The 15,025-nt window shown below is 32.8% G+C and overlaps 1 protein-coding gene across 1 annotated transcript in view; it reads left to right on the top strand.

Annotated features, from left to right (window-relative positions):
• The first annotated feature begins 6,536 nt into the window (after window positions 1–6,536).
• LOC129002652 (uncharacterized) overlaps window positions 6,537–15,025 on the top strand; it is a 32,137-nt gene continuing 23,648 nt past the window's right edge. The window contains exon 1 of the mRNA XM_054430624.1: window positions 6,537–6,664. Coding sequence (XP_054286599.1) covers window positions 6,538–6,664 — 127 coding nt within the window. The 5' untranslated portion in view covers window position 6,537. The remainder of the gene's footprint in view (window positions 6,665–15,025) is intronic.

Raw genomic sequence — 15,025 nt, 5'->3', positions numbered from 1 at the left:
CATTAACATAAAAGGTCTTTGTACAAGGTAATACTAATTATAAGTTTTTAGAATCTAATAATTTAAATTGGAATGCTGAAAAACAGAAAATTACTAACGTGAAAAAGGATGAATGTTTAGATGATGTGCCCACTTTACAACAGACTTTAATTCGAAAAGATGGTACCTTTGTATAAGACAATAATAATTATGAATTTTTAGAATCACAGAATGGTGTTTGAAATTCTAAGAAACAGAAAATTAGTGGTTTGTTGGCAGGTAATATTAAAGATGTTGTGAACGTTTCACAAGTTCCAAAAATGGAAGCAGGCTATTGGGATTTTAATAATAAAAAGTTAGTACGTGTTAATCCTGCCATTGATGACACTGATTGTGTTACAAAATAACAGACTTTGAATAACTTTGAATAAAGAACAAAATTTTTGGGATGCCAAAAAACAATTTATAAGGAATATACCAGAGGGGGAATATTTGGATGACAATTGTCTAATGCCACAAGCCATGTATTATGATAGATCAAAATTAAGATATGGGGAAAAATTTTATTTGATGGAATACAATTCCGATTTATTAGCTGCCAACCCCACATCTATGAGTGGATTTAAGTATATAGATAATAGACCATACACCAGAAAACTACGAATTATAAAAAAGAAGATAATCTATTGGTTGGGGCTAATGGTAAAATCTTTACAGTTTAAATAAGTAATGATGTTATAAAAAAAGGAATAAAATTGCAAATTTCAAACAATTTCATAAGCAAACAAATTTCATAAGCCTGCAAGAATGAATTTCGTTAGAAGGTCTTTTAAAGTATCGGGTATAGACGAAACCGTACAAATAGATTTAGTTGATATGCAAAACTATGCTAGATAGAATTCTGGCAATAAATATATTGTAACATATGTAATATATGTAACTAGATACATTTTCTAAAATAGCTTATGCTGCACCACTAAAGAATAAGACAGGGTTGGTGGTTACAGAAGCCATTAAGACCATTCTTCCAAAGAAGGTTAAACAAATTCAAACTGACAATGGAAAAGAATTTTTAATGAACATTTTAGCAAACTAATGAAAAAAATAATAATTAATACTAATCATTATCAGACTTTTTCTACAACTAAGGCTGCAATTGTGGAGAGGTTCCAGAGAAATTTTAAGAATTGGTTATATAGGGAATTTAGTGCTCAGTGAAGTTATAAATGGTTGAATTTACTTTCAAAGTTAATTAAAAAATATAATAATAAGGTACATAGGTCTAGAGGAATGAAGTCTAGCCAAGTGAGTGTTAAGAATAGTGAATGTGAATGAAAGGTTGACTTCTAAAGTGCAAGTTAAAAAGCCAAGATATAAGGTGGGTGATAGTGTAAGGATTTCCAAGTATAAACATGTTTTTAGTAAGGGATATACCCCAAAAAATTGGACAGGGGAGCTATTTACAATAGCAGAAGTTAAGAATACAACGCCTGTGACTTATATTTTGAAAGATGAAAATGACAATATAATCAGGGGAGGGTTCTATACAGAGGAGTTGTTTAAAGCCAAGTATAAAGACATGTATTTGGTAGAGAAGGTGATTAAGAGGAAGCGCGATTAGTTGATATCAAATGGCTTGGGTTCCCAAGTAGCCAGAACTCACTGATTTCCGCAACGGATGCCCATCACCGCCCCCTATCACGAGCTACCAGCTACCACTAGGGACGAGAAGCGAAAAGCATGCCAGGGCTACAGATATACATGTACAGGGTGAATAAAAAGTCAGGACCCCCCCATCTAATATTTTTCCAAGTAAATATACAGAGATATCCTTTTGGGGGTCGTGCAATCTTAGCAGGAAGTTTCATTTTATGATTTTGAAATTTTTTAGTCTCCCCTCAAAAGGGGGGATTTGGGGGGTAACTCAAATATTTTAAATGTAAACCCCCTTCAAGTGACACCTCATTTTGAAGTGTTTACAAAAACTTAAAGAATGGTGAAAATTAGAGGTCGCTATCTCTTCTCTGTCCAAAATGGTAGCCCGTCAAAGGTTGTGGAAAATCAATGGTAAAATTGGTTCGTAATTGTAAAATTGGTTACCATTTTGGATAGAGAAGAGATAGCGAACTCTGGTTTTCACCATTCTTTAAGTTTTTGTAAACACTTCAAAATGAGGTGTCACTTGATAGGGTTTTACATCAAAAAGTTTTTAGTTGCCCACCCAATCCCCCCTTTTGGGGGGACACTCAAAAATGTTATACGTAAACCCCCCTTAAGTGACACCTCATTTTGAAGTGTTTACAAAAACTTAAAGAATGGTGAAAACCAGAGTTCGCTATCTCTTCTCTATCCAAAATGGTAACCAATTTTACAATTACGAACCAATTTTACCATTGATTTTCCACAACATTTGACGGGCTACCATTTTGGATAGAGAAGAGATAGCGAACTCTGGTTTTCACCATTCCTTAAGTTTTTGTAAACACTTTAAAATGAGGTGTCACTTGAAGGGGGTTTACATTTAAAATATTTGAGTTACCCCCCAAATCCCCCCTTTTGGGGGGACACTCAAAAATTTCAAAATCATAAAAAGAAACTTCCTGCTAAGATTGCACGACCCCCAAAAGGATATCTCTGTATATTTACTTGGAAAAATATTAGATAGGGGGGTCCTGACTTTTTATTCACCCTGTATTTCTGTAGCCCTGGAAACATGCCAGCGGCTGGGAGCGCGTCCGAGTTCTGGTGCAAATCTCGCACTGTCAAGTTGATGATTTTGAAAATATATATGAGAATGGATATGGATATCAAATATTGATGGAGTTATACAATAGTATACATAGTAACTAGTTGTTATCTTACAACCTTTTTATAGGGGTGTATAGGCCGTGGGCAGAATTAAAAAAAAACCCACCATTTTCCGGAAGTTTTTTTTCGGTATAAAAAACGTCCGGGGCATGGCAAAAAGTGCTCAAGTGGCGTCATATTCCTATATTGCCACTACTTACAGGGAAAATTTAAAATTTCCATGTCATTCTTACGGAGAAAAATAAAACTGTTGTAGTTTACTTGTTTATGGATATATGTTGATAAAATTTTGCAAATTTATTTATTTATTTCATCCAACTATTGTCAAAAACAGTTTTTACCTTCCCCATAGCAGCAAACCTAAGCACTCGTAAAATCTAATAATATTTATATTGGGAATAAATATGTCTTATTTATGTAAATATTTTAGTAAAAAATAATCAGACAAATTGAATTGTCTGCAGATTTGCTGTGGCGGGGGTATTATGTTTAAATGTTTTCCATATTTAATTGTTATTTTTGCGCCCTTCTGTGAAACCCTTGATTATGTTAACAACTGATCAACTTTACAGGTACCTAAAGCTGACGCAACGATGTAAAGAACTACTGAGTTGTTTATATCGTTGAGCTGAAGATGGTGTTTCAACATTGAGACATGTGCTGAATTTACTATTTAGTTTATGTCTGACTGGAATTACGAAATCAATTTAATCTTTCCAACATCTCTCCAACAGCTCAGGGGCTAGAATTAGGACACAAATAACCTTAAACTGTCTTCATCTGATCATATACGGTACCTTATGCAAATATGTCAAATTTATAGAAAACCTACACCTAATAAATCATAATGATTCCTTCAAATTCTAACCATCCTGGGAAATACTATCTGCCCTCAGATCCATATTAAACCGAATATTAAACATTACAATTACAAAATAAAATGACAATATAGAATTGAACAAAATAAAATATATGCTGTCAAGGAGTGAATACAAAAATGAATAAATAAATAAAGAGCACAACAAAGAAAAATGCATTAATATCCAATTCAATACCAGTCTTGAAAGAACAGTAAAAAAACTAGTCAGTCGTACAAAATTACTTATTGATAATTAGAATACAACATTGGCTTCAAAACAAAAATAATAACTCTTTTAATATGATAACCAATAAAATAACAAAAAAATAAAGTGCATCAGGATAAGTGCGACATTGGTGTATCCAAATTCCAATGGTCAATGACAAAATTAACTGAACTGATTGTGAACGATTATACATTGGTCAAATATGGCGTTCGTTTGGATGTAGATTTAAAGAATCTACAAGCCCTTACATGTAACAATAAAACAGCAATGAAGTCAAATTTCAAACATCTCTTATCAACCAACCACAAGTACACATATTTAACAAATAACATGAATATTATAAAAGTTCTAAAACAAAGGAAACTGAATGGGTTCAACCGAAGAATATCATATATGCAGAAAACTAGAAAAATCCCAATAACCAAATTTAAAAAAAATCCCATTTATGAGAAAATGTTTAAATTAGATGATCAATAGTCATCAAATTGTTAATATAATATAAATCCTGTATCTTAAAAAAATATCTGTAAAATCTAATAAAATCTTTTGAGCCAATAACATAAACAAAAGTGAAGTATTTATTATTTATTGCAGTTTGAAAGTGGACTAAGTTCCAAAACATGTCACTTTGAGAGAATATAACTCCAGGGCGCACACTGCAAAGTGATTATTTTATTTACAACCTTACAAGGGAGTATGTTTAATCTGTGTGTTCACTACAATAAACATTTCGATCGTCTAGAATGTGTGTAATGGGTTTAACCAAAATTAAGATGAGTCAAGTCGTTATGACGAAAGCTTGTCTCCAACATTCATGTAATTTACCCGAAGGACATAGATGACGTATATTCCCCGACTCCTACCCTGAACTGGAGACCCAGTTAGCCACAACCAAGATGAAATGTCCCAGCTTTCATAATGGAATTGAAAGATCGTCTGAATTAGTTCTTAGCTGTGATGGGTTCCAAAACTGGATTTTTCCTGGACATCTTAAAAAACATTTATTTTGGATACTCTAGATATCTATATTTCTCATCCAATAATTGTAAATTTGAAGCCTGTTTTTATGTGTGATCTATGTCCAGTAACGGTATAGTGATGAATATAATAAAGTAGTGTGGGATGGAATTGGCAGTAATATATTTACAATATCAGTGTTGGAGTTGAAATAAGTCTTGGGTGTTTTAAACTATACTAGCTTACTAGATTTTGGTAAATCATTAAAATCTTAGTGATTTATTTGAACTTACTGAAATACGGTAAAATGAATGAGTTTTGTGTAAAAAGTAAGTAATAAAACGAAAGTGCGGTATTAGTGTGACACAATTAATTGTGACCTAAGATATGTTTAAGAAGAAAAGGGATTTGAAAATTTCCTGGAAGAAATAGAATGTAAATGCCCAACTCTTCAGGATATATCTGCCAGTAATTAGGTAAGTTTGCAAATTGTTATGAAAGGAAAATTTAGTATCCATAGTCTAAGTAAACAATGTAAAAATAATTGAGTCTGATCTGTGACGTTTAAATAAAGGTTAAAATAAAGTTAAGGGTAAAATAAACATAGCCTCTGAAATACATTTTCATCGCATCAAACTGTTTTTAAATCAAAATATTGAAATCCCATGCATTAAAATGTGATTCTTCAATGCTCGTATTACATATTAAAGTTACATTTGCCTATTGAATTGATGATGATTAAAAAGTCCAATCGAAATTGATCACCACTTACCATCTTTTACATGTATTTAATGTCTTGTGGGTTAACAATCTGTAAATATTGTTTCAAGCGTGTTATTAGACGTATTTTCATGTACTCTCCGTAAATTTAATAACACGTACGATACTGATCAATAAGTATGATTATTTAGTTTAGTCTACTTTTAATAGGCTATCCAAATTCATTGACCATTCTTAGTTCATATGAATGTGATTCTCCCAGGGAATCTACAGTTTAACTAGATTTGATCCAATAAAAAGAGCTACAAGGGAATGCCATTGATTTAGAATTGTAGACGTATATTTATTATCCTATTGTTTAATCCAAAGCTTGTTTTATCTGTTAAATGTTAAGCTTGTAAGTTTCTAGTTGTAGACGTCAACGAAATTATGTTTTTCCTTGTAAGGGCCATGTTTATGATTTGGGTGTTACTATTTGGTCGAAAACCAGAGGACGAGCTCGTTATTGCTTATTATTAATTAGAGTATGTCGTTTTATTTTATTAGTTTTGAAATAAGTGAAATAACAAGAAACAAGTTGTAGCAAACATTTGAATTGTCTGCAACTGACCCATAAGAATGACCTTTAAGGAAGTATGTTTAATCCATGGCTCTATTTAACTTTCTTCTTTTTATAAAGTTAAATTATTTCCTATCAAACCGGCTGTCCCTAAATATCACTTTTTCGCCCAAAATCCCAAAATCTAAACATTCCAGACGGTGATTTACCAGTAATCATTTACACCATCTTTAACTTAAAAAATATAGTAGTCAGAAAATCAAACAAAAGTGTATATACATAATGCCTAATTATTATTAGTAGTAACGTGTTGTATGGTGTATAATCATCATTCGGTAAGAAGCGTTGAGGAATTATACATTCATTTTGATTACAGATAAGGAAAAGAGCGAACTGGTCTCAAACAGGTCTCAGTGTTCAGTCTGAGCCATGCAGCCGGACGTCCACTGTCTTGTGTTTTTTACGTTTTTGTGCTCTGTTCAGTGCCAATGGGATCAGTTTGCGAGGGATGATATCTATTTGGAAAATCCAACCACCGATTCACCATCTGATTCAGGTATGAGGTTGTTTGTGTAAATTGTGATTCTGTGAACTGTGATTCCGATTCAAGGTTAGTTACTTGTGGCACAACTGGCGAAGCCATTTTGGGATTTACAGCTAAATGGTAAAAGTGAAATGTAAACTTTTTAAATTTTTTTGGGGCTGTTACCCAATTTATAGAACCCAAGTTAGGTCTTGGTTGTTGTTCATAAAACTTTACCTTTGTTTCCTCTAAAATTACATTAGTTACATTGATGTACAAATTATTTTTTTACATTAAATACCAATTAATGAACAAGAAAAGATAGTATCCATAAATATTAAATATGTAACCACAACATCAAGTACACGAACCATTAAGAAAAGGATAACCTAAAATTAACCTATCATAAAAAATTAAGTGAAGTTAATATGTATACAGGGTGAGTTTTTTAAAGTGATCCAATAGCTAACTTTTTAATTACAGGACTTAGCACCTCACTTTAAATTTGAAACTTGCTCAGTTTTAAGTTTCACTCAAGAATACGATTTCAGATTTTTTCATTGTGGCCGCCATTTTCCAATATGGCTGCAAACTTTAAAATTTCTTATAGAACACCCTGTATTTTATTTTGTTTTTAGATTTTACTCTAAAAAATAAAACATTTTTGTTCTTGAGATTTTTTCAATATCTCTAACGGTTAAGGAGCTACGAGGACTTAAAGTTTTCAAACAAAGTTGCATGAATTCTAAAGCATGTTTTAAAACAATGTTAGTTTTAAGTGTTGTTACTGTTTAGTTGTGTGTGAACTTTGTATGTGTTTTGTTATTATTATGCGACTTAAATAGACTAAAGATAAATCTCAAGAACAAAAATGTTTTATTTTTTAGAGTAAAATCTAAAAACAAAATAAAATACAGGGTGTTCCATAAGAAATTTTAAAGTTGGCAGCCATATTGGAAAATGGCGGCCACAATGAAAAAATCTGAAATCGTATTCTTGAGTGAAACTTAAAACTGAGCAAGTTTCAAATTTAAAGTGAGGTGCTAAGTCCTGTAATTAAAAAGTTAGCTATTGGATCACTTTAAAAAACTCACCCTGTATATTTACAGTTTAGTTATAGAGAAATAGATCCTTCTTGCCCGATTTATTATAAATGTATTTAAATCGTTAAAGTATGCTAAGGACGCAATTTAATATCAGTGCACATTAGCAATTATAAAGATGAGTGTAATTATTGAGTGTATCTGTGATGCGTTAAAATAATTGAATATCTAAAACTAATTCATTATGATTTTAGAAAGTCACTTATATACAATAACCTTAACCATTTCTAGAGTTTTCAGTTTACTGATTATACCTTAACTAAGAAATCTTTCAGCTATAAATGAAATTGTTTACCTCAAGTTCTAAAGAACAAATGTTTTGTTTTGATTCTGTGTCGTGTTCATATATGTTATCGGATATAAACAAATTCCTTAAATATTTGTTATCCTTATGAATCAGCTGAAGACAGTGAAATCGTATAATTCCATCACTAGAGCTTTTAAGGTGACTCTTTTCTACTCGAGTTCAAGTTTTACGGTCGAGGTGAATCCAAGATAAAGAAACCCTCTCTAAACTACTTATAATTTGTTTTCAATTTAACTTATGCAAACAAGCCTAGTAAGTGATTCAATCATTTGAATTAATACGATTGTGTTAGTGTATCGATACTTCGCACTGTTAACAAGAATGCAACAATAAGCTTCAAGCGATTAAAACGAGCTATACATACTTTCTGTGCATGCAATTGCTGAGAATCGAAATTTATATCTGTGCTTACAACAGCTGACCTGTACTCCCTAGGGACTAAAATGCTTTTTACTGCCTAGGGAGTAAAAGAGCTACTTTCGACCCGGCAGTTTTTGCTTTAGTAAAGCAAAAATATTACCAGATTCCGGGTCTGGCATTTAAAAATATATATTTCTTGTAATTTCGACAATTTTAAAACGATAGATTGTTCACCATGTAAAACGATTATGTAAAAGGATCTGAACACTAACGTGTTGATGAACAAGATGGTTTGGTATTATTAAACAAAGAATGAAGCACATTCTACCAATTGACTATTAAATGTACACATAAAACTATGAAAAAACATTCAGTCGTCAACAACCTCGAACGTAAACAAACATGAGACTTGGCTGGACACAAACAGCAAATATGACGATCGGATAAGTAGTCTACTAATATCCAAAGTCTATGTTCAATGGTAACTTGTGGAAACAATATTATAAGACTGTAAATCACATGGGTTATTAATAATTTGGGTTGATTAAAATGAGTAAAACGATTTTCCGGGGTCATACAAAAACATTAAAACTAACCTAGTACACAATCATCGGTTTTTGTATAGATTATATATTTTTGGTTTCAATCAATCAAACTTAATTTCCTTCGTCATACAATTAAAATTTAAGTCCTGTTTTGTTTAATGTATACAACCACGTTTGAAGCCGTTTGGTGTAGCGCTGCTTTATTTTGACTACACTGCAAGGTTGTATAGTATAAGCTTGTACGTGATCAAATTAAACACCTGCTGGTGAAGTCCATAATTACACGTTCCTTTAACACGATATTCCATCAACAGTTAAGTTTGTCTGATAAGATAATGAGTGTAATTTTAAAAGATCTCTTTCAAAAGTTCGAGGTTAATCAAATCGAAAGAGGTATCAATCCGAAATCAGGTATCGAACGCCAATTTAGCCAGGAAAACATATTTTACTCACCAGTAAAATAACGGGTAGTTTAATGGTATTGTTTTTAAACCCCTGCTTTAGCCAGTGACATCATCATTCACCTCTCATAACAACACGTACTCTTTCTTCTTTCTCGTAAATTCAACCTTTTTTGTACCAAAACCCTCGATTTTCCTCTTTATTATAATTACACCGCACACTAGTGAAGGCCATGTAATTTATCAGTGATCGTTGAAACCGTGACTTACCTACCCTTTTACCTTTTATTTTTACATTCTGAAACGGATTTTAAAGGCAATTCTTCAACTAACAGGTCAGCTTGTCTGACATTGGAAGAACTCTATAACCAATTTTGATGAAAATTTGTGTCTGGGTACCAAACAGTATCTCTAGGGGTTATTTTCGCTTTTTGTAAATTTCGATTTTTAATAGTGTTTTCACCATAAAACCCAGTAAAATAACGGAAACTATGATTATATAAATAGTTTTGGTACAGTGTGAAGAAAATGTTAAACACTTGTTGGTATTTCAAAAGTAGACCAATGTTGTTTGCACCCATTTTGGCTGAGTAAATCAATCTTGACTTTATAACCTCACCCTAGCAATGCAATTTAAACCCCGTGTTTGCTAGGTAATTCTCACTTGATAAAAAACTGTTATGACTAAATTCAGAAAATATATTTTAGAAGGAATGGCAGAAATGAGTTTTCGTCATACTAAAGATCGCTGTTGTTTTTGTTAGTTGTGTTTTGTGGCTGAAGTAGTTCAGGATAAAAAGAATCTAGTTAGAGTCGATCATTGTTAAGTTCAGCTCAATCATAATAAGAAACTAAATAGTAAAACAACTATTTGGCTACTTTCAGAACGGGACTTGTAAACGCGAACAATCTAAAATATTGGTTTATAAATTAACTATAAATAATTGTGCGTAGTAAAAAAATAGTTCATTACACGAGCCCAACAACGATTGGATAACCGAATAGATTTTCTCAAATTCGAATTAAAAAAACTGAGTGCTTATGATGAAATTTGGGAGTGTTTTATTTAAGTCTCGAAGTAGTTGAGTTTCACTAGTTTCTTTCACTACTGATGAATAAGTTCTGTCATGTTTTCCTTGATCGTTTGTGCGGGAATTCCAGCACAACTTCAAGACGTGATCTGACTACTTCTTCGTGTCCCAGAGTCTCTCAGTTCGAGAGCGATGTCTTTTATTTAGTACTAAATCTTACGAATTGCACTTTACTATTTTGTTATAGTGCTAGAGGACGAGTATTTCAATTATTTGATTAATGTACTGTATTTGGTTACAATCAATTAAATTTTGTTTTAAACAACCAAAGTCCTCTACTTATACCGGACAGTTGACCATAAAACTGACCTCAGCTGAGTTGATCCAAAAGTTTGGTACATAATTTTGGGAGATTGTGATATCTTACATAAAACACTCTATGAACACTTTATTAACACAGATTGTACAACCTACCATTCGAATTTGAAGCCTACGTTCACTATTCAAAGACAATACATAAAGTACTTAAATGTAAATTGTGTTAGAAAGGTCTTGGAACAGTTTTTTTTTTACCATTATACTATAATAAAACAGTATGCTGGTTCATGGCCTACTCATAAAAATCCGCTTTTCAAATTAAATGTCGGTTTTTTATTTCATATGGGGGACGGCCCACGAGGAGTAAGTGGATATTCATAAATGTAGGCCTAAGCATAGAACAGATTGTATGATGTACTTCAAAGTGAATCGCTATGAGTAACTCCTACATTACTAACTCAAATCAAATCAAAATATCTTTATTCCTGAATTAATGTTACAAGATCAAGAGAGAAAAAACCTAATTGCATCGAAACATCCAAAACTCAAATTTAGTGATTGTAAGTGGTATTTAGCAATGAAGGAAAAAAAGTGATTTGGTGACGCATGAAACTGCAGAAATTTATGAGTACAACGATTTGAGTAATCCTTCTGATTGCTCCCTGCCGATATTTAAAAGCCAGCTCATGACTCTACGCTTAAACATAGCGACGCTGTCACTCTCCGCCTCTCGAATATGTGAAGGCAAGTTTCTATACAATGTATGACAAACGTAATAAGGTATAGTTTTAAGGGTTGAATGGGAGAGTCTGGGAAAAGAAAAGCCGAAGTTAATGTTACTTCTAGTCAAATAACGATGTTGAACAGGAGAAAAAAACCGAACATTTATTAAGTTTTATGAAAATAAGAAGATTTTTTATGAACAATTGTCGAATGTTTCAAACTGGAAAGTCGCAAAACAGTTGCAAGGAAGAAAATCTAGAGTTTTTATTTAAAATAGTTTTGATAACAGATCGTTGAACGACAGAAAGTGGTTCCAGAACAGTGGGAAGGGCACCACCCCAAGCCAGGATACCATACTGCAACACCGACTGCACGTAGGCAAAGTACACGGTCCGCAACTGCTGCCTCGAAAGCACCTCCCGAAGCTGCGTGAATGCGTAAATGAGCTTACGTACTTTGTTTAAAAATAAATGTTTAAAAATGTTTAAACTTGTTTGAAAGTTTATTTATATATCCACAAAAGGGAGGTGAGGATATTTATTCTCGTTCCACACTGATATCAGCGCTCGGCGGTGAGAGAAACAGGAAATAAAATACCGAAACACGTCTCTTAACTTTGGAGAAGTGCCGAAACGGGTCGTGACTTTTCAAGATGCTAAAGTGAAGAATTATTGGCCAGGCCTTGCACTTAGTGAATGTAAATGTATCCTCGGACGAATCTGGTATCCGAGGCCAACCGGGGCCTAGGCAACGTTTATGATGTCATAATTATTGTATTCATGCACCATCCATGAGTTGACGTCATCCCATATGTTCGGATCCTACACGACGTTAACAATAAACAATGATCGCAAGATGACATAAAACACACGTTTGTTTTGTTGACGTCAAAAACTGCAAACAGACTTCTCATATTGTAGAATCTATAGCTTGTTTTAATATGACTTTCATGTTGGTTACTAATGTCGACTGAACTTACGGTTTGTACTTATTTACAATACTAAAGCATGAATAATCGTTCACAAATCCGATGTTTGCTCGTATGTATGCTTGTATGCTTGCTTGCACAAAAACCTCGAAAAACTGTTTCGACGATTATTTTCTTCAGATGTTGTAAATAATTTATTTCTGACCTAAACACTTGATCGGGGACAGCCACTGCCTAAGGGAAATTCGTATTTCGCTATACAACTCATTTGTTTACTAATAAGATTTTAATTCTTAAAAAGTTGGTTGAATTTTAAGTTGGATAGGAAAACAATCTTAAAAAACACCCTCTAAACCCGGACAGAAGTAGCCTTAAAATTCCCTTCTTCTTAAAAGTCTTTAGAAGACTCATTCTATACAGGAGAATGTTTAGCCACAGGCAAGCGAAATAACGTAGTTTCTCGTGACTGTGGTTCAGGTCTTATCTAAAATTGTCCTTAGCTATTGACGTATGGATAAGTAAGTAGACATTAAATCAATATGGATTTGCAGCAGTTAATCTTGTTGGTTATAAAACATACTTTAATTAGCCACTTCCAAAAAGTGTACTCATATTCAAATTAATTCCCTACCATCGTTATGTTACGTTGATAAAATAGTTATTGTGACGTAAAAGATGCTATTTACAATAAATTGTCCTTTGCGTTCCGTTAAAAGCTGTTGTATCCGACAGAAATCAGAAATGTATAGCAGAGCACTCTATCGGCGGCTTAGTTCAAATATGTTACAGTACATGCATTAACGTTATAACTGGAAACTGATTAGAAATGGGTACAGGTTTCTACTACTGTACTTTCGGCTGATCCATACGAATAATAAATTATCAATTAAATCAATTATTTAAGATCGGGACGTCACTTCACTATGTGCCTAACCCAAATATGAGTGGAGGATGAGTGTATGATAGTGGCCCGATCTTGTAGTCTCGAGTGACTAATGCCGACATATTCCTTAGACACAGCTGTTAATTGATAGCCTATAGTCTACAATACAGCCAACGGCAACTAGGGATCTACAGTTAGTAGTGGAATCCGAACCACATTTTTGCTTGTAATTAACGAATTTGTATAATTATCATCAGGATATTAAAATTCATTATATTACCTCAGAATAAAGCTATAATAAAGCGTGTCACACAAACTCCCTTAAATACCTACCACCCTTTTATAGCTTAGCTAATGACAACTTAAATATTTTTGTCAGGTTTATAAAGAGGGTATTTTATTGCAAAGTTTGGTTCTTGTTGTATTACTATTTTTAAAACATTTTAAATTTTAAATAAACATGTTCTATATGTAAACTAATTGTTGTAATATACCATTGTAACCAAATAGTTAAACACGAATTGTAAATTCAACACAGTGTAAGAATGCTCTATTTGCCAATATCAACGCACAAAGTACATTTAGAACGACGATAAAACAAGTTAAAGCTTCAAATTATACAACAGGAAAAGAAGTCCACTTGGTCAATTGTTTTATCTATTTATGTACAGTACGTAGATTGTTGTGAGGTAACCTACTAATGATAAACTTTGGTCTGGTTTTCTTGATTGCATCTACGGGGATTTAAAGTTTACTACTATAAATCTAATAAGGAAATAAAGTGAACTTATTGTCTGAAAAAGTGTACAATGAAGGCCCATTCGTAATGGCATTGAATCAACAAAATCAACTCGATCTCAAATATCTTAAATGGTTAAAAAGTTAAGGGTTAAAAAGTAACTTACATCTCCCGGTGTAAGTTACTTTTCAGCCACCCTGTATAATGTCCGTTAGCACAATAACTATAGTAAAAACATCCAATTTTGATTACATTTTGTAAAATTATTATTTACAAACGTTAAAACCTACATTTTACTCAAACAGATTGTGCACCATTATGATTGAACTTTGGGAACGGGGCTTTATGGAGTAAAATCGAGGTTTTCCATTTCTTACTCTTATAACATAAAATTTCGTTCTAATTTATTTTGAAAAGCTTAAAAAAACAATTTATTGAATACTTTATTGAAGCGTTCTCGTACGTCTAATGGTTACGGACAGCAATTTCAAACACTGTATTTTTAAAATCCTACGTCATTCTTATGGGATCTAATTAGACCTAAACTGTTGTAGTTTGATTATGTACGGTTACAATTTGATATATTTTGGCAAATTTCTTTCTTTCATACTAAGCTATTGCTATTTCAATGGAAAACACGCCAGCAAACCAAAGTATTCCTGTACCATATTGTAATTTATCAAATAGGGAGGGATAAGTCTGACAATTTTAAGGAAATATTTGAGTGAAAATCTAATCAGACAAAGGAAATTTGCTTAGTCTACAGGTTTACTACCGAGGCATTTAAGCTTAAGTGTAAGTGAAGCAAAGAATGTAAAGTTTATTAGGGAAATCACTTGGTCAACACCAGCCCACTAAAACCATTGATCAAAGGAGTGACTAGATACCTGACGCAATGCCAAAATGATTCAACACTTTTTGGGCCCAAAACAACCTACTACTATTTAATCTCTGCTAAAACGTAACCAACAGGAAACTCATCATCCAAAGCTTCAGACTTATTATAGAGTAGTATTTAAGGCTCACAAGTAGCCTGTCTTTTCCGCAAAACGAAAA

The sequence above is a fragment of the Macrosteles quadrilineatus genome, unplaced genomic scaffold (genome assembly GCF_028750875.1).
Source record: "Macrosteles quadrilineatus isolate MER2022 unplaced genomic scaffold, UCM_ALF_1.0 Scaffold_9__3_contigs__length_116548681, whole genome shotgun sequence".
Classification (NCBI taxonomy): Eukaryota; Metazoa; Arthropoda; class Insecta; order Hemiptera; family Cicadellidae; genus Macrosteles; species Macrosteles quadrilineatus.
Note: the sequence above shows the minus strand (reverse complement) of the source record. Positions and strands in the feature narration are given on the sequence as shown.